This window comes from Xyrauchen texanus, chromosome 10 (assembly GCF_025860055.1).
Source record: "Xyrauchen texanus isolate HMW12.3.18 chromosome 10, RBS_HiC_50CHRs, whole genome shotgun sequence".
Classification (NCBI taxonomy): Eukaryota; Metazoa; Chordata; class Actinopteri; order Cypriniformes; family Catostomidae; genus Xyrauchen; species Xyrauchen texanus.
In genome coordinates, this window is record NC_068285.1 from 8,364,168 (window position 1) to 8,391,141 (window position 26,974).

A 26,974-nucleotide genomic window follows, 5' to 3' on the forward strand; every position below is an offset into this window, starting at 1 on the left:
TATAATTTTTCTGTATCTTATTATTTGAATAACTGTATTATTTGTACCTGAGATGGAAATTATACAATGTTGATTATGTGGGATTTTCTCTTGATGTTTTTATGTTAATATGCAGTATAAATAAATAAAGAAACATTCAGCGATTATCGGCCATAACTATTAAACGACTTTCCAAAATAATATTACTGTAAAACATGGAAAGCTAATAATATTCTTCAAGCTTGTTTTTATTATTTTCACTCGATATTATGAGCATTTGCCTGCAAAATCCGTCGCAATGTGAGTTAGAGTTCCTACTTTTTTTGTAATAACTTGGTGTGTGAACTACATGTGCAATATAAACATTATTTTTATAATAGTTTTTTATTTATTTTTTTGTTGAAGGAGATAGAGACACGAAATCAACATCATTCATTAGAGGAGGACAGTGCACAACTTTCACGTTTTCCAATTTGAGAAAATAACTAACATTTGATGTTAGTTTCGTGTCTTTATCTCCTTCAACAAAAAACTATAACAAAAATAAAGTGTATATTGCACATGCAGTTCCCTTTCGAGAGGTCTCTCCTATTGCGTAAGTAGCTTACGCTATGGGAAAACTCAGTTTCTCGAGAAATATTGAAGTCTTTATGTAAAACGCATTGCAGCTGCACAGCAGACAGCAATGAGCGAGGCAGCTCGGTCATTGGCTATGCTGCGGCAACTTGCTCGAACCAATGACGGGGCGACTCTGAACGCGTGACCAATGAGCGCGCTTCGCGCCCGAGCGCTCAGAGCCCGCCAAGATGGGCGTGGCTAAGGCTATATATTAGGCGCCCCGTCATGAGAGTTCTTTAGATTTAATCTCCTTCAGCAAAGACCTTCTCTTCGCTGGATCCTCCGGATTATTGGAGTCTTTTCGCCCGCCGTCGACAAGCCTACAGCAGGACTGCTACGAGGACGCCGGTGCCTTCAGCCGCCTTCAAAGCCTTCTGCTATGCCATCCGGCGCGCATCACCTTGATATCCTTTTACTAAAAGCAATAACTTTGCAAGTGTTCGCCTCTGCGAAGCTTTTTGTCCTTTAGTAAAAGAGCAAATTCGAGGCGTTGTTTCAAATGCCTTCGACCTGTGCCTCGTGCAGAGGCCCTCTTCCTGACGGGGACCATCACATTCTCTGCGCTCGCTGCCTGGGACCTGACCACGCAGAAGCTGCTCTCACTCGAGGCGGATGCCCCGAATGTGACTCCCTGGGCCTCACCGAGCTGTGCGCTCGCTTTGCCGCCTTCGCCGCGAATGAGCCTGCTACCACCGTGCTGCCATCCCCTCTGTTCGAGCCGCGCAAGAAAAAGCGCCGCTCACGGAGGCCGCCAGAGCACGCGGACTTCAGTGACGTCACGCCGGGCCAGTCCCCGCGTGCTTCACCACCACCCGAGGACTCCCTGCCGCCAGTTCAATTCACGCAGGCAGACCAGCACCCCTCCAGAGCGGTGGGTCTCGTCTCGTTCGGCGCGTCAGGGGACGACGGTGAAAAGGATGACAGCCTTTCTATTGACGCTGCATCCGACGACTGGCCGGGCTTGGCCTTCGACCCCGCGCCGTCGACATTAGCGGACACGAGCAGGGGCACCAGCATGGACTCAGAGATCGTCCACATCCTGTCTAAAGCCGTGGAAGACCTCGGGCTCGACTGGTCTTCTCCGGAAGAACCCGCCCGCAGCCGGCTGGACGAGTGGTTCCTGCAAGGGCGCCGGCAGGCCCCTCGACAGAGACCCTCCCCTTTCTTCCCCGAAGTTCACGACGAACTCACAAAGTCGTGGAAAGCCCCGCGACTCTGCTCGCCTGAAGCCTTCTTTCTCTTCCTCGCTCTCCTCGGTGGACGGCGCGAGAGAAAGAGGCTACGAGGGAACCCCGCCCCTCGAGGAGGCTATGGCCAACCATCTGTGCCCACCCTCCACCGCTGGATGGAAAGCCAAGGCTTCTCATCCCTCGAAGCCCTGCCGATCTACCTCAGCTCTCGCCGGTCGCGCATATGCCGCCGCCGGCCAAGCTGCGTCAGCGCTTCATTCCATGGCTGTTCTGCAGGTCTATCAGGCCAAACATCTCCGCACCATGGACGAGTCTGGACCTGAACCTGAGGCTTTCAAGGACCTGCGCAGCGCCACTGATGTAGCCCTGCGAGCCACAAAAGCCACCGCCCAATCCATCGGCCGGGCCATGGCTAACCTGCAGTCCTTGAGCGCCATCTGTGGCTGACGCTAACAGAAATGAAGGACGCGGATAAGGCGCCATTCCTCGACGCGCCTATCGCCCCAAGCGGCCTGTTCGGACTGGCGGTAAGAGAGTTCGCTGAACGCTTCACTGAAGCCCAGAAGAATTCGCAGGCTATGCGTCACTTCCTGGCCAAGCGCTCCAGCTCGTCACAGAGCCGCCAGAGACCGCCTCAGCTGCAGCAGCGAGCCAGGGAGGCGCCTCCCATCTCCCAGCCCAGACCTGAAACGGACGCTCGACGCCGCTTGCGTTTCAATAACCGAAAGCAGCCGCCTGAGCGACGGGGACCTCGGCCCAAGATCGTGCTGAACCCGGAGCCTCATAAGTCTTCCTAGCCATAGGAAGAAAGAGAGAGAGTGCGTGTCTCGCAAAAGCCGGACCACTCTCTCTAAAACGTGTAAAACATTACCCAGTCCCCTTACAAGCGGCTGGAAATGTCTGTACAGCAGTCAATGGGCCAGTCACAGAACTCGCTCACCTGCAATCAAACGCCGTTTTAACGGCAACACACAGAAATCACAAAAAGAGTCATTTTCTGCCTGTGTCACTAAGGGGTCACGTGTCCACACTAAAGTGCGCATTCCCACATATCAATACTGTCCAGACAGTGCCGAATACTTCCCCAGCTCAAGCTGGACGCTTCCATAAATGTGGATCGTGTGCCTATTGTCATGTATGCACCACTACACACAAGCACTGTTCCCACAGTTATAAACACTTCCCCAGTAAAAGTGGGAAATACTATAAAGGTAACGTGCGTGCCTGCTGTCATGCATGCACCCCTACACACAAACACTGTATGCATGCCCAAAAACCCCCCGCCATGGCGGAGGCTTTATGAAAATGGCACGCGTGCCTACTACGGTATATGCACCCCCACCCATAAGCGCTGCCCATACAGTTTCAAACAGTTCTCTAACTCATGGCGCGAGCATCACAGATGCGACGCGCGAGCCAAGAAACTCCCCGCTAAGAACGGGAAGCTTTATGAAAGTGGCGCGCATGCCTATTACAATGTATGCACCCCCACCCGTGCTCCCGCACCTCTGAGAGCTGTAAGCTCAGTGTTAGCACAAGGCAATTCGCCGGCAGGGTCCATACGTCACTGCGACACGCCCCCAGCCAGCATTCAGCCCATATCTGTGCGAGCAAAAGACTGGGAAAAAATCCCTGACATGCCGAAATGGGTTTTGAACATAATAAAACACGGTTACTCGCTTCAATTCGCCACGAGACCACCCCGCTTTTCAGCGGTGGTCGAGACGAAAGTGAGGAAAGATGTTTCACATGTTCTACGCACCGAGGTGCTCAAACTGATAGAGAAGAGCGCTATAGAAACTGTTCCTCCCTCTATGAGCTGAGGCGGGTTTTTACAGCCGCTACTTTCTCGTCCGAAAAGGACGGTGGCCTCCGCCCCATCCTAGATCTCAGACATCTGAACAAAGCTTTAATGATTCGCTCGTTCAGAATGTTAACGACCAAACATATCCTCGCGCAAGTTCGCCCGGGGATTGGTTTCTATCAGTGGATTTGAAAGACGCTTACTTTCACATTCGATAGCGCTCATCACAGGCCATTTCTGAGATTCGCTGAGGGACAGTCATACCAGTACACAGTACTACCATTCGCCTATCATTGGCCCCCGTACATTCACAAAATGTATGGACGCAGCACTTTCCCCTGAGACAGCGGGAGTGCGAATACTGAATTACCTCGATGATTGGCTAATCCTAGCACAATCAGAGAGTCAGTTAACGACGCACAGATCTTGGATTATCAGCCATCTAGAATGTCTGGGTCTGAGAATCAATTTTGCAAAGAGCGTGCTATCCCCAGCCAGAATATCTCTTTTCTGGGAATAGTGCTAGACTCAGTGCAGATGACGGCGCCTCTCATCAGAGCGCACGCTCGCTATTCGGCGCCTTGCAACATCATTCAGAGCGGTAGCGCTACCGTCAAACGATTTCAAAGGATGCTCGGTCTCATGGCCTCGGCATCAGCTGTACTCCAGCTAGGATTGTTGCACATGCGTCCTCTCCAACGCTGGCTCAAGAGCCGTGTCCCCACTCACGCGTGGCGCTCGGGCCACTTTTTAATCAGAGCGAATCACGGCTGTATAAAGCCCTGACGCCCTGGAAGGCCGTCGACTGGTATCAAACCGGCGTGAGTCTGGGCGTGAACACACGGAGAAAAATGATCACGACAGATGCCTCCAAAATAGGATGGGGGGCCCTTTACGAGGGCAGGCCTGTCTCCGGTTTTTGGTCAAACCCGGAAAAGCGCCTACATATAAACTGTCTGGAAATGAAAGCGGTCGCCTTGGCTCTCAGAGCCCTGCTTCCGTACCTGAAAAACTAACACGTCCTGGTCCGAACGGACAACATGACGGTAGTATCGTATATAAATCGCCAGGGAGGACTCCTGCACTCTATGGCCAGGGAGCTCATCTTATGGTCACAGCACAACCTGCAGCGCATGTGCCAGGCATCCTGAACCAGGGAGCGGACATGCTGTCCAGAGACAAAGTTCTCCCAGGAGAATGGTCTCTCCACCCCCTGACGGTTCAGTGGTTATAGCAAACCTTTGGCGAAGCAGAGGTCGACCTCTTCGCCTCCAGGGAAAATGCGCACTGCCCTCTTTTCTTCTCAAAGAGCACGGACGCGCTCGCCCAAGTCTGGCCGAGCCGCCCCTTGTATGCTTTTCCCCCGATCGCGATGCTACCTCAGGTCATCAGTCGGATCAGGGAGGTGAAATGTGCAGTGCTCCTGGTAGCCCCACTCTGGAAGAACCAGACGTGGTTTCCAGAACTGATGCAGATGATGCAATCTGCCCCATGGCCGATTCCGTTGAGGCTGGACCTCCTCAGGCAGGCCAACGGGATGATTCTTCATCCCCGCCTCGATCTGTGGGCCCTTCATGCATGGCCCCTCAACGGGTTCCAGAGAACCTCCCCAGCGGAGTGTTGAGAACCATCACTGAGGCGCAAGCGCCTCTACGAGGCGCTTATATGCCCAAAAGTGGAAAGTGTTCAGTGACTGGTGTGATACCAAGAGCTTGAACCCCAAATCGTGCGAGATACCAAGTGTACTCGCCTTTCTGCAAGAGCTGCTGGAGGCGGGCCGCACACCCTCCACGCCAAAGTCTATGTGGCTGCCATAGCAGCGCCACACAATCCTGATAAAGGACGCTCATTAGGGAAAAACGACCTAATCATTCGCTTTCCTAAGAGGCGCTAGGAGGATGAACCTCCTCGCCCTCGGTACCGATCTGGGACCTGGCCACGGTCCTGGACGCACTCAAGAGTGCCCCGCTCGAACCTCTCCGAACCGTGCACCTTAAACAGCTCTCGCTCAAAACTGCACTCTTGCTGGCACTCGCCTCAGTCAAGAGAGTGGGCTGACCTGCACGCGCTGTCATCAAGCTGCTTGCCTGGAATTTGGACCTAACGACTGCAGAGTTGTCCTTAGGCCAAAGCACGGGTATATTCCTAAAGTGCTCTCCACACCCTTCAGAGTACAGTTGATATCTCTGGCAGCCTATTGTCTTCAGCAGACCTAAAACGACGCTAATTTACTCTGCCCGGTCTGGGCGCCAGAGTATACTTGGAACGTTCTGCCCTGCTCAGACAGACGGAACAATTATTCGTATGCTTTGGCGGTCGCACTAAAGGTCTCGCAGTTTCAAAGCAAAGAATATCGCGACTGGATAGTAGATGCTATAGCGCTGGCTTATGAAGCCAAGGGCCTTCAATGCCCCTTAGGCGCCAGAGCTCACTCTACGAGGAGCATGGCCTCCTCGTGGGCGTGGTCGAGTGGGATACCCATTGAGGATATTTGTGCGGCGGCAGGCTGGGCCTCGCCTTCGACATTTATCAGGTTTTATAACCTACAGGTCCCCTCATTGCATTCCAACATTCTATCAGCCTGACTGTAGTATGGACTGGAGTACGTATATGCTGAGCATTATCTCCTCCCTTATAAGGTCCGTCTCTGACTGACTTAGAGAGTTTTTTATGCATATCAGTAAATAGAAAAATCAGTACATAAGATATGTGCGTGTGTTTATACAATGAGCGCCCCACCATGGGCCACCTTGGGGCAAAGGCGCTCTGTATTATCCCATTATATAGTTGGCCGGCTCGTTGAATAATCACTTTGCTTTAAGGCTCAGGCATCTGCCTCTGGCTTTATAGAGCTAAGTCAGCACGCACGGCGTTTTGCATGGTGTTCCCATAGCGTAAGCTACTTACGCAATAGGAGAGACCTCTCGAAAGGAAACGACTCGGTTACTAACGTAACCTCGGTTCCCTGAGAGGAGGGAACGAGTATTGCATAAGCTGCCATGCTTTTGCTTGGTCAGTCGCTTCAGTCGATTGAACCTAAAGAACTCTCATGACGGGGCGCCTAATATATAGCCTTAGCCACGCCCATCTTGGCGGGCTCTGAGCGCGCGGGCGCGAAGCGACGGATTTTGCAGGCAAATGCTCATAATATCGAGTGAAAATAATGAAAACAAGCTTGAAGAATATTATTAGCTTTCCATGTTTTACAGTCATACTATTTTGGAAAATAACAACTCTCTGTATCTCCTCACACACCAATTGATTGATTATAAAATGCTTGCAGCCTCAGACACGTAAAGCGCTGTTGTGTGCGACATCAAACAGTTACTTGACAATAGCAGCATATGTCAGCTGTTCTGGCCTGAAGCAATACCAAACAATGCCCATTTTATGCCATGGCCATATAATGTCATTTTTAATTTCATGTTATCACATTGCTTCATATTCCATGGCCATTCAAATGTGAAATTGATGGTAGAAGGTACACTCATGGCATCTAATATTTTATTCACTGAACATTCAAAAGAATGTAGGAGCAAATTTAACATGTGGGAAGAGTGAAACCAATGTATTAATTTATATGTTTATGTGATGCTGATAGTGTCTATTTCTCTCTATTAAAGTATGCATTCATAGTAACATTGTTTTAACGCTATTATCCCCCCTATTATGTCTTTTTTGATAACCAGAATATGGTTGACCTATTAAACAAATTAAAAATGTGATGCTATAAAAGTAATTAAGTTGATGAATCACATTCACAATAATAGTAAAATTCTGTCATTCTTAGAGTTTATACATATGGCCCCTGTTCTTTAAGGGTGCGTTCACGCCAGTATTTTTGGTGTGTCACCGGGTCATAAACATTTCAACCCTTTTCCGTAAGGTATGCCAAACAATTTGTGTCTGTAATGATGATATTTGGTTACATGTTTGTAGTATGTCCATATCTATAGTGTCATTTGTATACATTTTGTCAAGCTTGTACTTTTACAGGTGAGAAACTTATTTGAGAAAATAAGAAATATTTGGGTTTACAGATATTTCTAATTCAGAATATTATATTTCCATCCAATATTCTGCATGAAACTGTTATTCTTTATAATTATTATTATTTTGAGAAAAAAATAATAATTCACCTTATGTTGCAGCCTGAGCAACAGTTTGCCAGTTTAAATGATGGTGTAGAATGTGATGCAGTCCGAGTTTACATGAGGATATCTTAACTGTATCTTTTTCATTTTTCTTTTCAATTTCAGCATTGGACTCGTTTCCATCCTGTGTGGCCTCTCCTGCATTTGCTGTCATTGCTTGCATCTGATTCAGCTACTGCCATTCTACATTACTGTTTGCTTGCATTTTGAACCCTTGGCAATAATAAAAGTCTTTTATTCGTTTGGGCTGTAGTCATACATTCAAGTTTGTTTTTCATTGATTTAATGTGCTTGTGTGGATATTTGCTATGAAGACAATTATTTATTTCACAGTACATCATATATGGGAGCATGCAAAGACTCTGCATAAGAAATAACCTCTTATACACTGTCATATTAATCCAAATAAATGTATCAGTATTGGCTTTTCTAAATCAATATTAAGGAAAACAAATAACTATTATTTTTATTAGTAAAACCATAGCAACCACAAAACCATCTTAATGTCAATCTGCAAAACAAAACATGGTTTCTGCATAAAATCCATTATCATAGTTCATTTAAGGGATGTTTTAAGGATCCACATTTCTTATGGTTAAATCCAAAATGGGTTTTATATTTTAGTTTAATATTTCCTTTCTCTGAGTTGCAAGGTGGTCTGATGATAAAGGGAACACATGGGCGAAGGGATTTTGCAAGTGTTGTTATGGAAAGGTCAGTTGAGGGACGGTCGCGATCTCTGGCCCGGACGAAAACTGGACTTGAATGTTACAAAGCGGGCCAAAGGTTCGCAATGTCCGGGGGACGTCCCCTGTTTTCTGGGAAGAGAAGGAAATTACATAAGGAGAGAAAAATAGAGTTCGACAGTTTTTGTTCCACTGAATCGTCTGAAACAATCAATAAATTCATTGTGAAGTATTTTGTAGGTGATATTCTAGTCAGTAAAGAGGAACATCAACAGTTCTTGACAGGTGAGTACTGAACTGCTGTTAAACAGTGAGGTTAAGTTAGTTTTGTTTTTGATGTTTCAGTCACATTCAGTGATGGGGAGGGTCTCAAGATGGCGGAGTGAACAGTCGTATATTTTACAGCTGAGAAAAGAAATTAGGGTCTACTCATTTCAACTAAGATTTGTATTATATAGTTGCAAATGTCATTTGATCAAGAGTGATAATAATAGTTTTGGGCATTTATTAGTAGTTATAGCTGATAAAAATCATCAGAGAGGAACTTTCTAATTTGCCGAAGCTAGCTAACTTCAGAAAGAAGTATGTAATATGTCCTGTGACATACACAACACTGTATTCACACAACGTCGTTGTCATAGCTGTTACCACTGGGGTAAAACGAAAGTTGCACTCAAAAAAGAAAAAAGAGGACCTCTTCCCGGGGTAAATAACATTGCGATGGCTTTTGCAGGTAAATGCTCATAATATCGTGCGAAAATATTGAAAACAACTTTGAAGTATAGTATTGTCTTTGCCCCAAGTGAAGGAGTTCAAGTACCTTGGGGTCTTGTTCACGAGTGAGGGGACAATGGAGCGGGAGGTTGGCCGGAGAATCGGGGCAGCGGGGGCGGTATTGCACTCGCTCTATCGCACCGTTGTCACGAAAAGAGAGCTGAGCCGGAAGGCAAAGCTCTCGATCTACCGGTCAATTTTTGTTCCTACCCTCACCTATGGTCATGAAGGCTGGGTCATGACCGAAAGAACAAGGTCGCGAGTACAAGTGGCCGAAATGGGCTTCCTCAGAAGGGTGGCGGGCTTCTCCCTTAGAGATAGGGTGAGAAGCTCAGTCATCCGTGAGGAGCTCGGAGTAGAGCCGCTGCTCCTTTGCGTTGAAAGGAGTCAGTTGAGGTGGTTTGGGCATCTGGTTAGGATGCCCCATGTGCGTCTCCCTAGGAAGGTGTTTCAGGCACGGCCAGCTGGGAGGAGGCCTCGGGGAAGACCCAGGATTAGGTGGAGAGATTACATCTCCACACTGGCCTGGGAACGCCTCGGGGACCAGTCAGAGCTGGTTAATGTGCCTCGGGATAGGGAAGTTTGGGGCCCCCTGCTGGAGCACCTGCCCCCGCGAATCGACTTCGGATTAGCGGTTGAAGATGGATGGATGAAGTATTGTCTTTCCATATTTTACAGTAAATATTTTGGAAAATATTTTCTAAGCCGTTTAAGAGTTTTTGCCTTTTATCACTGCATGTGTCTGGAATATCAAAAACAAAACTAACTTTAATTAGCTCTTGAAAAAAACAAATCAAAACAAGACAACAATAATAAACCTTTCAAACTATCAGCTACAGTAAGACATCTAACAGATATCTAAGTATTAATCACAGCAGAACAAACAGATACTGAGACTTTTGCTCTTTTATCTGAATTGTCAGTATGTGTTCAGTTTCTTTGGCACTGAAATGTTATTTCTTCTATTGACTTGAAACGTTGCTTTGTTTTCTTCTGTTGAGTCTTCTGATGTTTTCTCTTTATGCTGGTGTTTAACATGTCATAAAAGCTGACAGTCTGCAATTGAACCTCATTGATTCATTTCTAATGGAATATTCTAGAGGACAAATAAAAACAAATATGTGTCAGTATTGAACAAATAAACACGTCACAAATATAGATGATGTCCCGTTTGTTGACAGGTGTTCAGTGGACTGTTCAGATGATGTCATGGACTCCACAAAGGATCTCAGTGGACAGACAGACACAGGGAAGGTCAAGAGGTCAGAGGATTTCAATGCTTTAATAAAATACACTGATAGATATTTCTGATATGCTGCACAACACTACAGTATAAAAACACTGAGGAGAAATGAGAACAGACTGGATCATCTCAAGTATAAACATGTGAAAACAGCTTTAGGGTAAAGTGAGATCTACAGCAAGATGACAGTGAGACCGGTTTGATTCAGTCACAGACATAACTGGAAAAATGTACATTACTTAGGATTAGGGTCAAAGGTCATTTGTGTGTATGTTTCTCCTGTAAAAGTTAATTTGATAATTTTATTCCTGTGAAAACAGTTTTTCAGAAAGCAGCACATTGCATTGTATAGTGTACATCAATTCTGTGCATTTATTGGCATGTCAATTTGAAACTCTTCGGTCGTAGCTGAAAGTTATTCGGCCCTCGTAAAAGAGTCCCCCTTCATCCACTAGACAGACAGATAAACTCTTCCACAAGTGAGTTGAACTGAAGCATGGATTTATTAGCACACCACCACTTAGGGTTGCCACCTGTCCTGTAAAATACGGGATCATCCCATATTTAAAGTTAAAATGATGCGTCTGGTATTGAATCAATAAGTGATGCGATTTTTCCCGTATTTAAGCTGGTCAGATGCATCACGGTGAAATCGTGTTAAATCAATGTTAATCTGCAATTAAACATTGATTTAAGTTGGAAAATGTCCCTTCAGTGGGTAATGTATACATAAATATGATCAAGAAGACAATTAACTGAAAAATTTAAATAAATATATTTTTAACCCTTGTGTGCTGTTCGGGCTGTTTTCAGCCACTAGGGTGTTTTTTTGAGTCGTTTTTTGGCCATAACTTTCTCTGTGTTTCAGCTAATGGAATGATTTTTGGTGACAAATCTTATTTTCACACATATTTTAGGAAAATGCTTTGAAAATTTTCAAAAACTCAACAGTACACTGTGGGCAAATTCACTACCCTTTGGTTATGTTCGTGGCTGAAAACAGCCACTACTTTAAACTGCTGTAAAAATTTATCAGATAAATATTTTTTAATTTTTTTTTTTGCATAAATCTATTAATCAACCTCAGTCCTGTTCAAAACTACTAAATGTTTAAAAAGAATTCAGGATTTTAACTCTTTAATTGCCAAATTCATAAATGATGTCACTGATTTGGGAAAAAAAAATACAAAATGACGTATTTTCAATACAAAATGTGATTGTGGACTGGATTTTTTTTTACCTTTTATCACAGTCTTGGACATGTCAAAGATTAGAAACAACATTGGTTTCGATGCATTGTTAGTTTTTGTGCAGCATCAGATTTTAACTTTTTCTCCCTCATTTACTGTTCAGTGGCTGTTTTTGCCCCATTGACTTCCATTATAACCACATTTTTTGATTGCAAAGCCATGACACCATATAGTCATGCATTTTTGATTGTTTGTGGTTTTCCCTGTTGGGAAGAGGTAAAATTTGTAATTTTTACTGTTGATAACCACGTGGCACCATTAACCCTTTAGATAGGCCTGTGCAAAAAAAAGCTTAGTTTCTGGCTTTTACATGGAGTTATATGGAGTATAATAGCATATTAAAGTGTGTGTGTGGGTGTGTGTGGGTGTATGTTGGTGTGTGTGTGGGTGTGTGTTGGTGTGTGTGTTGGTGTGTGTGTGTGTGAGAGAGAGAGAGAGAGAGAGAGAGAGAGAGAACTCACCTTGTTATTTTTAGTATTTTTGAAGCTGCACATAACAATGAGAATAATCATGCAAACATTGTCAAAACACAAACAGTATCTTCTAAATTTATCTCTAACAAGCACATGAATTCAAGTAAAAATTAACAGGAATAGGATGCATGTAGTAACAAATGTGTAATGGCACATACCTTGTCTAGATTGTCGACACCTTATCATCTCTAAAACTTAACTACAAGTCAAGCCCTTTCTCATGTTGCTTGCTGCTCTTCTCACCATCAAATGACCAGCAGGCTTGCATGCAAGTGTTTAAATCCACTTGCTTTGTTTTTGAGTTCTCTGCATTTCTCACCATCAAAAGGCACTTTGTTTTTGTTTACTCCATGTAGTTGTGAGAGCTGAGGTGCATGTTTTGATTTTCTCAGACGCAACAAGGTGAGTGCTCACACTCTCTCTCTCTCTCTCTCACACACACACACCCACACACACCCACACACACACACTTTAATATGCTATTATACTCCATATAACTCCATGTAAAAGACGCCAGAAAGAAAAAAAGAAGCCAGAGATAATCGCAGATTACAACCGCTGCAAGGGAGGTGTCGACAATCTAGACAAGGTATGTGCCATTACACATTTGTTACTACATGCTTCCTATTCCTGTTAAATTTTACTTGAATTCATGTGCTTGTTAGAGATAAATTTAGAAGATACTGTTTGTGTTTTGACAATGTTTGCATGATTATTCTCATTGTCATGTGCAGCTTCAAAAATACTAAAAATAACAAGGTGAGTTCTCACACTCTCTCTCTCTCTCTCTCTCTCTCACACACACACACATACACACACCAACACACACCCACACACACACCAACACACACCCACACACACCCACACACACACTTTAATATGCTATTATACTCCATATAACTCCATGTAAAAGCCAGAAACTAAGCTTTTTTTTGCACAGGCCTATCTAAAGGGTTAATGGTGCCACGTGGTTATCAACAGTAAAAATTACAAATTTTACCTCTTCCCAACAGGGAAAACCAGAAACAATCAAAAATGCATGACTATATGGTGTCATGGCTTTGCAATCAAAAAATGTGGTTATAATGGAAGTCAATGGGGCAAAAACAGCCACGAACAGTAAATGAGGGAGAAAAAGTTAAAATCTGATGCTGCACAAAAACTAACAATGCATCGAAACCAATGTTGTTTCTAATCTTTGACATGTCCAAGACTGTGATAAAAGGTAAAAAAAAATCCAGTCCACAATCACATTTTATATTGAAAATACGTCATTTTGTATTTTTTTTTCCCCAAATCAGTGACATCATTTATGAATTTGGCAATTAAAGAGTTAAAATCCTGAATTTTTTTTTAAAAAATTTAGTAGTTTTGAACAGGACTGAGGTTGATTAATAGATTTATGCAAAAAAAAAAATTAAAAAATATTTATCTGATAAATTTTTACAGCAGTTTAAAGTAGTGGCTGTTTTCAGCCACGAACATAACGAAAGGGTAGTGAATTTGAACAATGCACAAGGGTTAACATATTAATGATGTATTTTCATGGGTCAAGAAAGTTCTCTATAAGAAACGATATACATTTTTTTTATTAATAACGCATATTATTATATTATAGCCCCACCCCCTTATTAAGTGTCCCTTATTTTAAAACCTTAAAAGTGTCAAACCTAAATAGAGTAAAACTGAAATAAAGGGTGAAAAAGGCACAAATAAGTTCATTAAGTCTGTACATTAAAGAAATGTAACAGTTTGCTTAAATAACTGCCGTGTATAATATCCTGAAAACACAATAATGATGCAGATGCATGTACCATTACACTGCAGGTGATCTTTCTAAACATCAAACTTAACCTTAAATAATGTCATCAATATCAAACATAAGAGGAATATAAACATCACATAAACACTTTGATACTTACAGACAAACTTCTATAAATGATTGAAAAGATGATTGACAGATTTAAGACAGCTGTCATCAGCAGATATCAGCATCAACTGAGTAAAACCAGATGCAGCCCCTAGTGACACAGAAATAAACAGAGAACAGAACAAAAGTCTTTCCAGCTTTAGTGACATTCAGATCAGATCTGCTGTGTAATGTCATGTGCTCAAATATATCTTCATCAAATAAGCAGAAGTGAAATTGCTGAATGTTGAACTAGGACTGTGCATTAAACATGAGCAAACAGTTCCTTTGTGTAACATAACAACAACACGACATCTTCCATTAAACATACAAGGTGTGTGAGAATCAGCAATGTTCAGCTGGTTAGCATGTATTTCAGAAGTCTCATGTTCGGACTGTTTGCACACAACTTTACAGAGAAACTTCAGGAAAACTACAATCTCCAGTGTGCTGCTTTTCACTGTCCTAAACCAGAAATATTCTCAAGATGGAAAGAATTCAATGTAAAATGAGATGTAGTCATTTTCTCTAAGTGACCACTGCTACTAAAATAATAAATATTGATTTCAATGACAACATGACACTGAAAACACGGGAAAAGAACATGTTACCCCCTTGAAGAAGAGAGAAATATTGTGAAGAGTAAAACTGAGAAACTGATGAGAGGAAAAGAGTGTTTGTGAGAGTTTGTAGTTTTTAAAACAGTGTTTAATTGCTGTTGTGTTTTAGTGTCATTCATGGAGAATCTCCTGAATCCAGCTGTGTGTCCATGAAGAGTGACCAGTCAATGAATCATCCACTTAAATTCAGTTCAGGAGCCCCTTGTGCTGATGTGAGGTGAGGACTCTCATGTTGACTGACAGTATGAACGTGTACATCACAGTCTGAGGGACCATTAGAATGAATCCAGTGTAAAAATATAAATATAAAAGAAAATAGGCAATTATAATAAAAATAATGAGTCCTTCTACAGCTGATTGCTTTACTGTAACAGTTTCATTGGCATCTCTTCACAAGAGCTCATCTTTATACTGTACAGTAATATCATGTGAACATGACAGAGATGATCAGACATGACTAGGATTGCAACGGTATGAGATTTTCATAGTATGATTACCATCACAGAAAATATCACGGTATATGGTATTACACAATTAGTATTAAACAGAAGGGTTATTTATTTATTTATTTTTGAGCAAACACTTTATTATAATTGAAACTTGAAACCATTTATTTTATTGATGTGTAAAAAAGTCTCCCTTTTGAAAAAATAAGAAAGCTAATAGAATTTTAATAAACCGGATTATAAACATGATAAAAAATATCATGTAAATATAACATGTTATATAACTAAAGCATGTTAGTTTACATGTTAGCATAGCATGTAAAATTAACTACTAAATTAAAAATAACATCAGCTGTGTGAGCTTTTGAAGCAATGTCCTATGATTATTAATAATTAACATATACTGCTCCTTTCTGTAACTTTAACTCAGTGGTTCTCAACTGGTTTTGCTTCAGGACAGATTTTACATTTGAAATCAAGTGGCGACCTGCCATAGATTAAACATAACCTGTATTTAATGTTTCCTGGGTTGCGTTTCGTTTTATGTTGCATAGTTTTGTTCATGATTTTCCAGTACAAGGACATGCCTCAAGTAACATTATTTTTGTTGTTGATGTCAACAACTAAATCTACAGGAAGTTTTCTCTCCCCCCTTTAAAAATTGAAGAGCATATTTACTTATATGAGCCCATTATTATCCCGTTTGTTACCTAATATTACATATTTATACACATATTACACAGAAGGAAAGGCTCCTCATTACCATGGTTAGGTCAGTGTGCTAGTCTTAAATAATAGTAATATAATAATAAATTAATGCATTTATGAAAAATCAATTCCAGCTGAAACACATCTGAAACTTTAACTACAACTGCCACTGTTGATATAACATGAGGTCTTATAGATTCTACCTTTAGATTATTTCAAATGAAACTGAAACATTTTGTCAAAATATAACAGTTACTTTTACTCGTGTAAAATCTTGAAACAAATTTGTAAAGGTGATGGTGTGCAATTATTAATATTTGTAACTATTTTGGTAAAGGGGCCACATCGAGCTTAAGTAGTGCATGGGGGGCCACATTGTATTGCTTTTGAGATACAATGTTCTGCATTGATTTGGTTTCTGTATCTTTTAAGCCCAGAAATAGTTGTGTACTCAATTTTCTGAAGTGTATCTGTGACTAGTGAGTATTGTATCACTCTACAAACATAGATACTTTTCTATCAGGCATTACAAAACTGAATAAAGGCTGAGCTTATAAATGTATTTTACCATCTCTACTTCCCTGTTAATTTATTATTCAATTTAACACTTTCTACATCAGGGGTCTGTTATAATAAATAAAACAAAATAAAATTTATAGAACTTTTAATGTTTGTCGCAAAGCGAGCGAGTTTAAAACATTACCCGTTTACATGCTAAAAGCGTCATGATGCAGGTCTCCTCAATGGTTTTTCAACACTCAACAGAATAACACAGGCTGCATGACTATGATAAATTATTACTGCAAGAGTTAGATTAACATACAGGTGTGAAGGGACTTCAACATTTATAAATTGCACAAATAAAAAAATACATATTCATCTCTGGCTTGCTTTTGCTCGCATGTCAATGATAACCCCTCCGTGTGTCGATGATGCCGATATCTACTTTTATATTTAATTTAATCACTGAGAAAGTTTACCTGCAAAATTAGTAGCACCAAACATCACAAGCAGCCTCAAGAATGGACACAGAGTAGCCGTATAACACTTTTCCTTGAGCAGAATATTGCACTATATATCGCTACATTTGTTGAATGGGGAAAGCGAGAGACAGAAAAAGTGGTTGCCAGATTGCACAAAATAAGTATAACATTAGACTGAATATTTCCAAATTGCGCAAGAATAAATCTCAAACTGAGGTGTTGCGTCTCTTATCTGGCAACCTTGAGCATGTTAAACGCTTGTGGAGACGCTTTAGGTCCCAATGCAAGTTAACTGAAATATCCAATGAAATAATTCTACATTAAACCATGTAGAGGGCCTGATCCAGACCATGGGCCGTAAATTGCCCATGTCTGTTTTAGCTGTTTGTGAGATTATTACCTAAATTGTCGAACACTTGGGCGGCTGCCGAAATATCTTCAATGGGAGAACCATGGCATTGTTCTTTCCCTGCTCTCCGCGACCTAGTCCGAATAGACCAGTTGAGAAAAACTGCTTTAACTCACACACACACACACACACTCATGTCAGACCCCCTAGCCATGCTTCTCTTTGACATTTTCTCCGCTGCAAGTGTGTGTGTCTGGCAAGTTGAGAGTCTGACAGGCAGACAAGGAGGAAAGGAGATGCGCACGCGCATATGAGATTCTCTGTCCGGTTGCATTTTTTTCTCAATACTGTAGATAAGCAAATGTACATGGTATGATAACCGTCCATTTTCAAACAGTGGTATACCGTGAAACCGGTATACCGCTGCAACTCTAGACATGACAAGAGACTGTTTCTCAGGTTTATCACAGGACATACAGTCTGCTGTAGATGATAATGTTACTAAAAAAGGACATGTTGACTATGAGTTACAGTATGTTTCCACCTGTGCTACAGTAATCTTTTGACATTACTAAAGTGTCTTTTAAAAATGTTGTATGTTGGAGAATACCATATGCAGAAAAAAGCAAAGGCATATTTGAAAGTAAAAATAACTCTTGTTTTGTATCATACTACTGTAAAAAGGCAGGGAAAACTGCTAAAAATAGATAGATTATGCCTTGAAGGTCTCTGCGTTGTTCTGTCTTTTCTGAGCACTGAAGTAAAGCAATTATTGTTAATAATTTGCACTTTACAAATTCATCCTGTTACTAATTTTATCTGACTCCAATTTTATATTAATCTGACTTCAATTTCAAGTTGACCTCTAATTTAGATTAATGCTCTAATTACTTAATGATCATTCTTTTATTTTAATCTTTTAAGTTATTGATTACTCTGAATCCTCTTCTATTCATTTACCTTTTGATCAGTTTCTAATGAAATTCAACCTGATAGTCTTGAAGCTCCAACATTAAAGCTTCAGTTATGATTTAAATGATTCTTAAAATAGTATTCTCCTGCTCGGTTCCTCCAGATTAGTTTCTCCTATTTTATTGATATAAATGATTTCAGAGGAATACAGAATAAATAAAAAAGTAACCATTTATTTACAGGTAGGATTTAAAACATAAGTTACAGAAACAAGTCAAAGAACATACCTGGCAGTTGAGAAATCTACATGTAATTGCAAAGCATGGGAAATATGATTGCAGATTCCAATTATTACAGTTACACACATCGAGGTGTGGGATCATCTGACTACAGAGAACCCTGAGCTCTGGGCCAGCCTTCCTTAAATATCCAGACAGAATACACATTGTGTACCAAATGGTATTATCCTTTGTTCAATGAGAATTTGGGGTTGAATGGGTTCTTGGCTTCCTGGTGTTAAACCTTCAAGGAGGGGGATAGACCTCCAGAATTATTCAGTATTTGGCAAAGACCTTATAAATTTGTTGTCATTAAGTTTTACAAACCTGGGGACAAAACACTATACCAGTCACACAGAGAACTCTTAAATGATATCAAACATGCCAGGGTGCATTATTTGTTTTAATGTTTTTTTCTTTCTTACATTTTCACATATACATCTTGTGTGTCTGTGTTGTGCCTTGTGGGGGAAAACCAGGGGGAGAGAGAACAGCTGGAGTACGTGGGGGCAGAATGTGGATGGCAGGATGTCTCAGGTGGACAATGTTTGTTAAACTGGGTTTTTCACACAGTGATGCCTTTTGTTTTCTCAGTTGTAGGTCTATTTTGTGAGAGAGTTTGAGAGTTGTTTTTCCCGGAAGTCTTGTTGTTCCATGTGGGCATGTGCTGGGTTGGCACCTAGCCTTACGCTACATTAGATACAAAACAATAAAGAGGCTGTGTATGTTTTGTAAAGGAATTCTCTTCTCTGTAAAAAAAACGCTTGAAGTGACATGTTGTTCTGGGTACACACGTGAACATGCCGTTGTCAGCGCTCTCAGAGCGGTTCGCGGTTCGTCAGCAGGACTTTGGGTTTGTAAAACACGCATGAGTTAGGGGCTGTTCACACCAAACTTATTTTTGTATGCGTCTGCTCTGTTTTTTCATGGTTTTCCAATGTAAACATGCTGGACAAACGTCCTTGACTGCTGCACCGCGTCTCTGTGTTTCTTCAGTGTGTCACGCAGTGACCGGCACATTTTTAGACACTGTTTCAGAAATGCATGTCGAGACAACTGCGTTCTGTTTCATTCCTTGAACTGTGTCTAGATTGTTTTTAGCGCAGGTGTCACAAAGATTTAACCTTCAGGTTGCAAAGAGGTGACTGTGACAATGTTTAACATTATTCCAGATTGTTCTGCACCAAGTAAAGTTTCAGCCCTTGATAAATGTTTTTCCCTTCTGCTCTAGTGTGTGATGGCCGCAGTGTTTGTGTGTTTACTGTTACTGTTAAGAATGTTGCCACGATGCCAACATAAAATACTGCCTTTTGCAACATGGTGAACAAAACACTGCAGCGTCAGAATGTAAGATCCAGGAGAAAGTAAATAAGACAGAAATATAATACTAATATATTAATCCTCAAAGTAATAATAATAATACTGTATCATGTTATAATGACAAACTGGACAACAATAAATGCTGTAATTGATGGTTATAATATTAATAAATACCAACTAAATTCCAAAATGTTACTGGTGAAGTAGATTCTTGCACACCCTGTTCACAAAAAACAACAACAACTGGAAAACATCATTCATTATAATTAACTAGATTTTTATATCATTAAACATTTTGAATGTACTTTGCTACAACGGCTTATAGGATGAATTTAAAATTATGATTTAAAATCAATTTTACGTAATTTAAGCAACTATTTTCCAAATGGGGTCCCGGGTTGGTCGGTTGCTCGGGGCCTCAGAAATCGTAATCCCGCCCCTGCTTGTAATGTCCCGTTATGTCGTGTTTTGTGTTCTGAATGATCAAATAAAACACACGTCCTCACTGCAGCTTCAGGATTTCTCAGTTCATTAAAAATGAAAATTGTGTCATAATTCACTCACCCTCATGCAGAAGACACAAAAGCAGATGTTTTAATGAATATGGTGAGTGGTCTTGTTAATACAATGGCAGTGGAGAGTGACTCACTTTTAAAACTTAAAATAAAAGTATAAATGTGTAATTTTTCACTGTAAATCTTGACGTCTGTTGTGCATTCATGAGTGCTGTGAGAGATGTTTGTTCACAGCGGCTCGAGTGTTTATGTGAGAACTTATGTTGATGTTAGTGACATTGCAAGTTCTCATGTGACATATAATATATAAGACACATCATTAAATGTGTTTTATTGCACTGGATGTTGAAATTATGTTTTCAGATTACTAAAAAAACACATGAACTAAACTCTGTTTAATTGCTGTTTTAGTGTCATTCATGGAGAATCTCCTGAACCCAGCTGTGTGTCCATGAAGAGTGACCAGTCAATGAGTCAACCAGATAATTTCAGTTCAGGAGAGTCTTTGATCAACTACAGAAACAAACAGGAAGGTTCAGAATCAACTGCTGGGAATGTGCCATTGGACACCATTTTTGAGGTGTGTGTGTGTGTGTGTGAGCGAGCGTGTATTTATCACTTTGTGGGGACAAAATGTCCCCAAAAGTTTAGTGAAACCTGAAATCTTTGACGTCGTGGTGACATTTTGTCGGTCCCCATGAGGAAAACAGGTTATAAATCAGACTAAATTATGTTCCCTTTACAAAAAGCTTCACTATGATGCTGTGCTGCTAAGCGCTACGGGGAACAACCCTAGTTGTGACCGAGCTGAATAATGTGTGTAACACGTGAATGAACATTGACCGGAATTTATAGCCTCGGCTGATGTAATCATTAGATGCACCTGTGGCCAGGCTATAAATGGATACGTCACCAGGTGTCGTCAGAAACTCTTTTTTTAGAGCGATTCTGTTTCTGTGTGTTTTACAAGCCCTGTCAAAACTTTCTTTCCTCTGTTAGGAGTTAGGATTGGTTAGACAGTGTGCAGTGAATATTTTCCTCTTTTCTCTTCTGTTTAGAAAATATTATATATATATATATATATATATATATATATATATATATATATATATATATATATATATATATATATATATACACATTTCAAAAAAAGAAAAAAAAAAGAGAATGACTGAAAGCCGCAAACGCTGCATAAGTTTTGCTCTGTTTGTTTGGTGGTAAGAGCACGCTGCTCTCGCGTTGCAGCAGGGCGGGTGCGAGCACTGCGATTTGCTTTAACAGGCAGAGTGCTTCGCGCTCGCCTCGCTTGCTTCCGGGAGTCAGCACTCACGAAAAAAACAAAAACGCTCTTGCATGGATTTGGCTGAGGAGCATGAGACGGGTTGATCCCTTTCTCTCGCTCTCTCCTCAAACCCAGCTGGTCCTTCACATGATCTCGAAGCACGTTCCGACACTTCTTCGGATCATGAGAAGGATCGCGATTCACTTCCCGCGTCCGAGCTTTCCGTCCGCGATAAAAAAATCTACGGAGGAATTGCTCGATGTTGTTACTCAAGCGGTTGCCAGATTGGACTGGCAACGCGAAAAAGAGACCCCAAACCCTCCAAATTAGGGGATAGATTTTATCTTCCAGTCTAAGAAAGGGAACGCCTCATGAGTCCCTTCCCTTCTTTGATAACCTCCACAAAGAGCTTTTTTCGCTTATGGAGGAACACCTAAAAAATATATATATATATTTTCTTCCCGTGTTCACATACCCTTGATGTCATTATATTCGACTATCGTGGGTGCTGAGGCACGGGGGTATTCAGTGATGCCGCTGGTCGAAGAGACGCTTGCGGGCTATCTCTCGCCGGGCTCGGCATCGTCACTTAAGAAGCCCTCTCTCCCCTCAAAGCCTTGTAGGACAACCTCCACTTTAGTGGGAGGGGCTTATCAAGCTGCAGGTCAGGCTGGTGCTGCTCTGCACACTATGCTGTTTTACAGGCGTACCAGGCTGACCTCCTGGACGACCTGAGTGTGGGATCTGCGCTTGATGAGCAAGCCTCTGACCCGCCTCGGTCCTGTCTGAAGGGAGGCTCAAAAGCAAAGCGTGGCGAGTCGTGCTCCTCCTCCCAGGGATTGGGGACAGTCTCGCCTCCCTCGCCAGCCCCCGAAGCCTAGATTAGAGGGTAGCTCCCCTCGGGACGGGGCGCGTGCTTCACTTCACCCCACCCGGTACCCCCTCGAAGCCCCTCCATTCCCGCAACCTCTTGGTGTTTCGGGTTGCAAAGGCTTCCGTCAAAATTGGGTGTTTTCGCTGTTCATGCATTTTATTCAGGACGCGAAACACTCGACAACCCCTCAACAGGAAGTGTTCAAATATACCCATCTCAGAGATCCTGGCAGCGTTGAAACTTCTGCCAGATATATTCTTTTCTGTGGGTCTTATAAGGGCGTCAGGATTTAATTCACTCGCTGCTTTTCCGTGTTTCTACGTCGTGTTCTCACTACCGTAAACTGGATTTTTTTTTATGTAAACAAAAACAAAACTCAATCTCCTGGTTAAAGGGGCCATGGTATGTGTTCCCCTTCCAGAGAGAGAGTTAGGTTATTACACTAAGTACTTCCCGTTTCCCATGGAGGGTGAGGGGTGGCGTCTGGCTTAGATCTTAAAGCTTGAACTACCCGTGGGTGTTCAAGTCCAAGATGATGCCTGTCAAGACGGTCGTGTCTCAAGCCCTACAACTCGTTTGGCTGGTCACCATCGATCTTATGACGCACTTCTATACTTCATTTAGAAGTTCTGCCACAACATGGAAAGTTCCTGAGGTTCGCTTCCGGGGGCGAAGTCTTCCAGGGTCAGGTTCTTTCACTCGGCCTAGCCCTTTTTACCCGCACATTCACAATGCATGATGTAGCGCTGGCTCCTTGCGACTCCGGGGCATCTGCATTCTGAATTACGTAGACGACTGGCTGATCCTAGCGCAGTTCCAGGAACTGGCAGTTCAGCACAGGGACAACGTCCTAGCTCATCTGTTTCTCTGGGGTTGAGGCTCAACGCCAAGAAAAGCGTCCTCTCTCCCACTCAGAACACTGTCTATCGGGGCATCGTATGGAGTTCAATCACAATGCGGGCACAACTGTCTCCCGCTAGGATTGAGTCCATTCAGATCACCCTGAGCAAAGTCAGGCTAGGTCAAGGTTGCACTGTTATCAGTATCAACGATTTCCAGGTCTCAGGGCGACCGCGTCCACGGTGATCCCTCTGGACCTTCTGCTCATGAGACCGTTTTTGTTGTGGCAAAAAGCCAGGGGATTTCTTCCAAGGGCCAAAACCCTGGGCTAAAAAGGGTTACGTGCCTCAGGCTTCGTTCCCTTTCTATGTGGTTCAGACCCCGGTTTTCTGCCTTGGGTCCCACTCTAGGTGCGTCTTGTTGTCGCAGGCTGCTAACGACAGATGCTTCCCTGATGGGCGGGGTAGCGGCCTTAAGTGGTCGTCCAGCTTAAGGGGATAGGACGGTTGTCACAGTCACTGTCTCGGGTTGATGGCTGTATTTCTGGCCCTGAAATACCTCCTCCTGAGGCTGCCATGTCTTGGTGCGGGTGGACAATACAGCGGTAGCCTCTTACATAAATCATCAAGGAGACCCACGTTCTTGTCAGCTGTATTTCTGACACGTTGGGTTCTCCTTAGGGCCCAGGGCAAGCTCCTGTCACTCAGGTCAGTTATATACCTGGATGCCCGTATATGGGAGCAGATTTACGGTCCAGACAGAAAATACCAACGGGGGAGTTAAGAACTCCACCCTAAGGTAGTAGTTGCCCAGAGTTCGCCAGCAAGGGTTTTTGCCTCTTACTGATAGCACCGCGCTGGCCAAACAGGGCTTGGTTCTCAGAGCTAATCTCTTCACTCGACGGCTCGCCTTGGGCGATTCCGAACAGGAAGGATTTTCTATCTCAGGCACAGGGCAATATTTCATCCCTGCCCCAAATTGTGGAATCTTTCATGTTTGGCCCCTAAGGGTACCAACTGAGGGACACAGGGCTCTCTCCTGAGGTTATCAAGACCTTTTTAAATGCCGGGCTTTTTCCACTTGGAACAAGTTTGGGTGAGATCTTAGGGCAGAAGAGGACCTCTTTGCCTCTATGAATAGCGCAATGTCTCCTCTACTTCTCCCTGAAATCACCCAGCCCCCTTGGGTCTGGACGTTAAGACACATACATGACCCAGAATGCGTCTGTATGCGTTTCTTTCCCCGGTTTCTCTGCTCCCGGGAGTCTTGGCAATGTTCACCAGCAAGGGTCTTGCCTCCTATTAATGGCGCTGCACTGGCCGAACAGGATATGTTTCTCGGAGTTAATTCCTCTCCTCGACGGCTTGCCTTGGGCGATTCCGAACAGGGAGCACCTTCTCATCCTTAGCCCGAATTGTGAAACCTTTCATGTCTGGCCCCTAAGGGTACCAAATGAGGTTCACAGGGTTTTCTCTTGAGGTTATCAAGACCACTTCAAGTGCTAGGGCTCCCTCCACTTGGAACTGATCTGGGTAGATTTTACAGGGCAGAAGAGGACCTCTTCGCCTCTGTTGATAGCGCAATGTCTCCTCTACTTCTCCCCGAGTCGCCCCGCCCCTCCCCTCGGGAGGGGCTGATCATAGTAACGCATTCATAGCACAAATGCACCTGCATGCGTTTCCTTCTACTAAAGTTCTTATTACAGAACCAGCTAACTGCCAGTTTGCTTCAGTTCTGGATTTTCTGTAGAAAGAACTGTCAGCGGGCACTTGCCTCGCCACTGCCAGGTTCTATGTGGCCACTGCGGTTTGCCACGGCTTGGTGGGCGGGGTGCCCTCAAAGAGGCATCCTCATTATTGCCCGGGCCTACGAGGCGCGCGGTCAAGCTTCGCCAGTAGGTTTTAGGGCGCACTCTACCAGAGGGCTCTCCTCCTCTAAAACCTTGGCTAGAGGTCTCCCTCTGCAGCAAGTTTGTGATGCGGCATTTGTCCTCTCCGAACACATTCATTAGATTTTTATAGTTTGGATGTTCTGCCACTCCGGCTCTTATGCCCTTGAGTCGACATCTCAAACTCATGTCTGGACAAGTTTGTGATGCAGCAGGCTGGTCCTCTCCGCTCACATTCATCAGTTTTTATGACAAGTTTGTGTTGCGATAGGGTTCTCTTCGCACACATTCATCGAACTTTATGGGCTAGATGCTTTTCTACTCCAGACTCTTATGTCCTTGAGTCGACATCTCAGCCCATGCCTAAACAAGTTTGCGATGCGGCAGGTTGTCCTCTCCGCACACATTCATTGGACTTTTTTAGTTTGGATGTTCTGCACTCCGGGCTCTTATGACCTTGAGTCGACATCTCAGCTCATGCCTGAACAAGTTTGTGATGCGGCAGGCTGGTCCTCTCCGCTCACATTCATCAGTTATTATGACAAGTTTGTGTTGCGATCGGGTTCTCTTCGCACACATTCATCGAACTTTATCGGTTAGATGCTTTGCTACTCCGGCCTCTTATGTCCTTGAGTAGACATCTCAGCCCATGCCTAAACAAGTTTGTGATGCGGCAGGCTGGTCCTCTCCGCACACATTCATCAAAATTTAATGGTTTAGATGTTTATGCTACTCCGGGCTCTTATGCCCTTGAGTCGACATCTCAAGCTCATGTCTGAGACCTCTCGTGTTTTTGTGAGTACACTGCACAACCGTAGGGTTCCGGACAGCCCCAAGTGTGGCGGCGTGGGTATTGCCTTCCCCGTAGCGCTTAGCAGCGCACATCATAGTGAAGCTTTTTGTTAAGGGAACGTCTCGGGTTACATGTGTAACCCTTGTTCCCTGAAAAAAGCGGAACGAGATGCTGCGCTGCTTTGCCGCACTGGGACGTCCCAGGACTGCACTTCAAAAAGAAGTATCTAACGACACCTGGTGACGTATCCATTTATAGCCTGGCCACAGGTGCATCTAATGATTACATCAGCCGAGTCTATAAATTCCGGTCTATGTTCATTGACGTGTTACACACATTATTCAGCTCGGTCACAACTAGGGTTGTTCCCCGTAGCGCTTAGCAGCGCAGCATCTTGTTCCGCTTTTTTCAGGGAACAAGGGTTACTCATGTAACCCGAGACGTTTTTTTGAAAATGTAAAAATGCTGAAAGTTTTCTGTGAGGGTTAGGGGATAAAATATATAGTTTGTACAGAATAAAAACCATTGTCTATGGAAAGTCTCCATAAAATATGGAAACCCAACATGTGTGTGTGTGTGTGTGTGTGTGTGTGTGTGTGTGTGTGTGTGTGTGTGTGTTCCTGTCCACATAGTGTGTGTGTTCCTGTCCTGTTTTTTTAAATACACACTGTCATGTCTCTCTAGAAGAGCTTCACCCTCATCTTAACACACACACACACACACACAAACACACACACACACACACATACACACATTAATGTGAATTCAAGACAACTAAAGCACAAATAAAATGAGTGTTGATTCTTGTCCGCTGATCCTTCAGTTACTGAATGAAGATTTGTTGTTTGAATTTTCACTGATTTCAGGAACTTGAGCACAAAATCATCTCTCTGATGAAGAAAGAACTGAAGAGTTTCAAAAGACTACTGATCTCAGATATCCCAGCATGCTCTGAGAGAGAGGAGGAGGATGATGAAGGTCAGAGTAGAGTCAGAGAGGGGTTTCTGAAGATCACACTGCATGTCCTGAAGAAGATGAAGCAGACAGACCTCGCTAACACATTTCAAACCAGTAAGAGCTCGCACT

General features: G+C 43.0%; 2 protein-coding genes across 2 annotated transcripts in view; both read left to right on the forward strand.

The window, feature by feature from the left end:
• Positions 1 to 26,974, forward strand: part of LOC127650386 (NACHT, LRR and PYD domains-containing protein 3-like) — a 125,294-nt gene that overhangs the window by 30,675 nt on the left and 67,645 nt on the right. The window lies entirely within an intron of this gene.
• The window catches only part of LOC127650394 (NLR family CARD domain-containing protein 3-like), a 45,674-nt gene continuing 27,192 nt past the window's right edge, over positions 8,493 to 26,974 (forward strand). Inside the window, exons 1-5 of the mRNA XM_052135808.1 lie at positions 8,493 to 8,716; positions 10,387 to 10,467; positions 14,810 to 14,917; positions 20,623 to 20,791; positions 26,755 to 26,959. Of these exons, the coding sequence (XP_051991768.1) occupies positions 10,415 to 10,467; positions 14,810 to 14,917; positions 20,623 to 20,791; positions 26,755 to 26,959 (535 nt within the window). The 5' untranslated portion in view covers positions 8,493 to 8,716; positions 10,387 to 10,414. The remainder of the gene's footprint in view (positions 8,717 to 10,386; positions 10,468 to 14,809; positions 14,918 to 20,622; positions 20,792 to 26,754; positions 26,960 to 26,974) is intronic.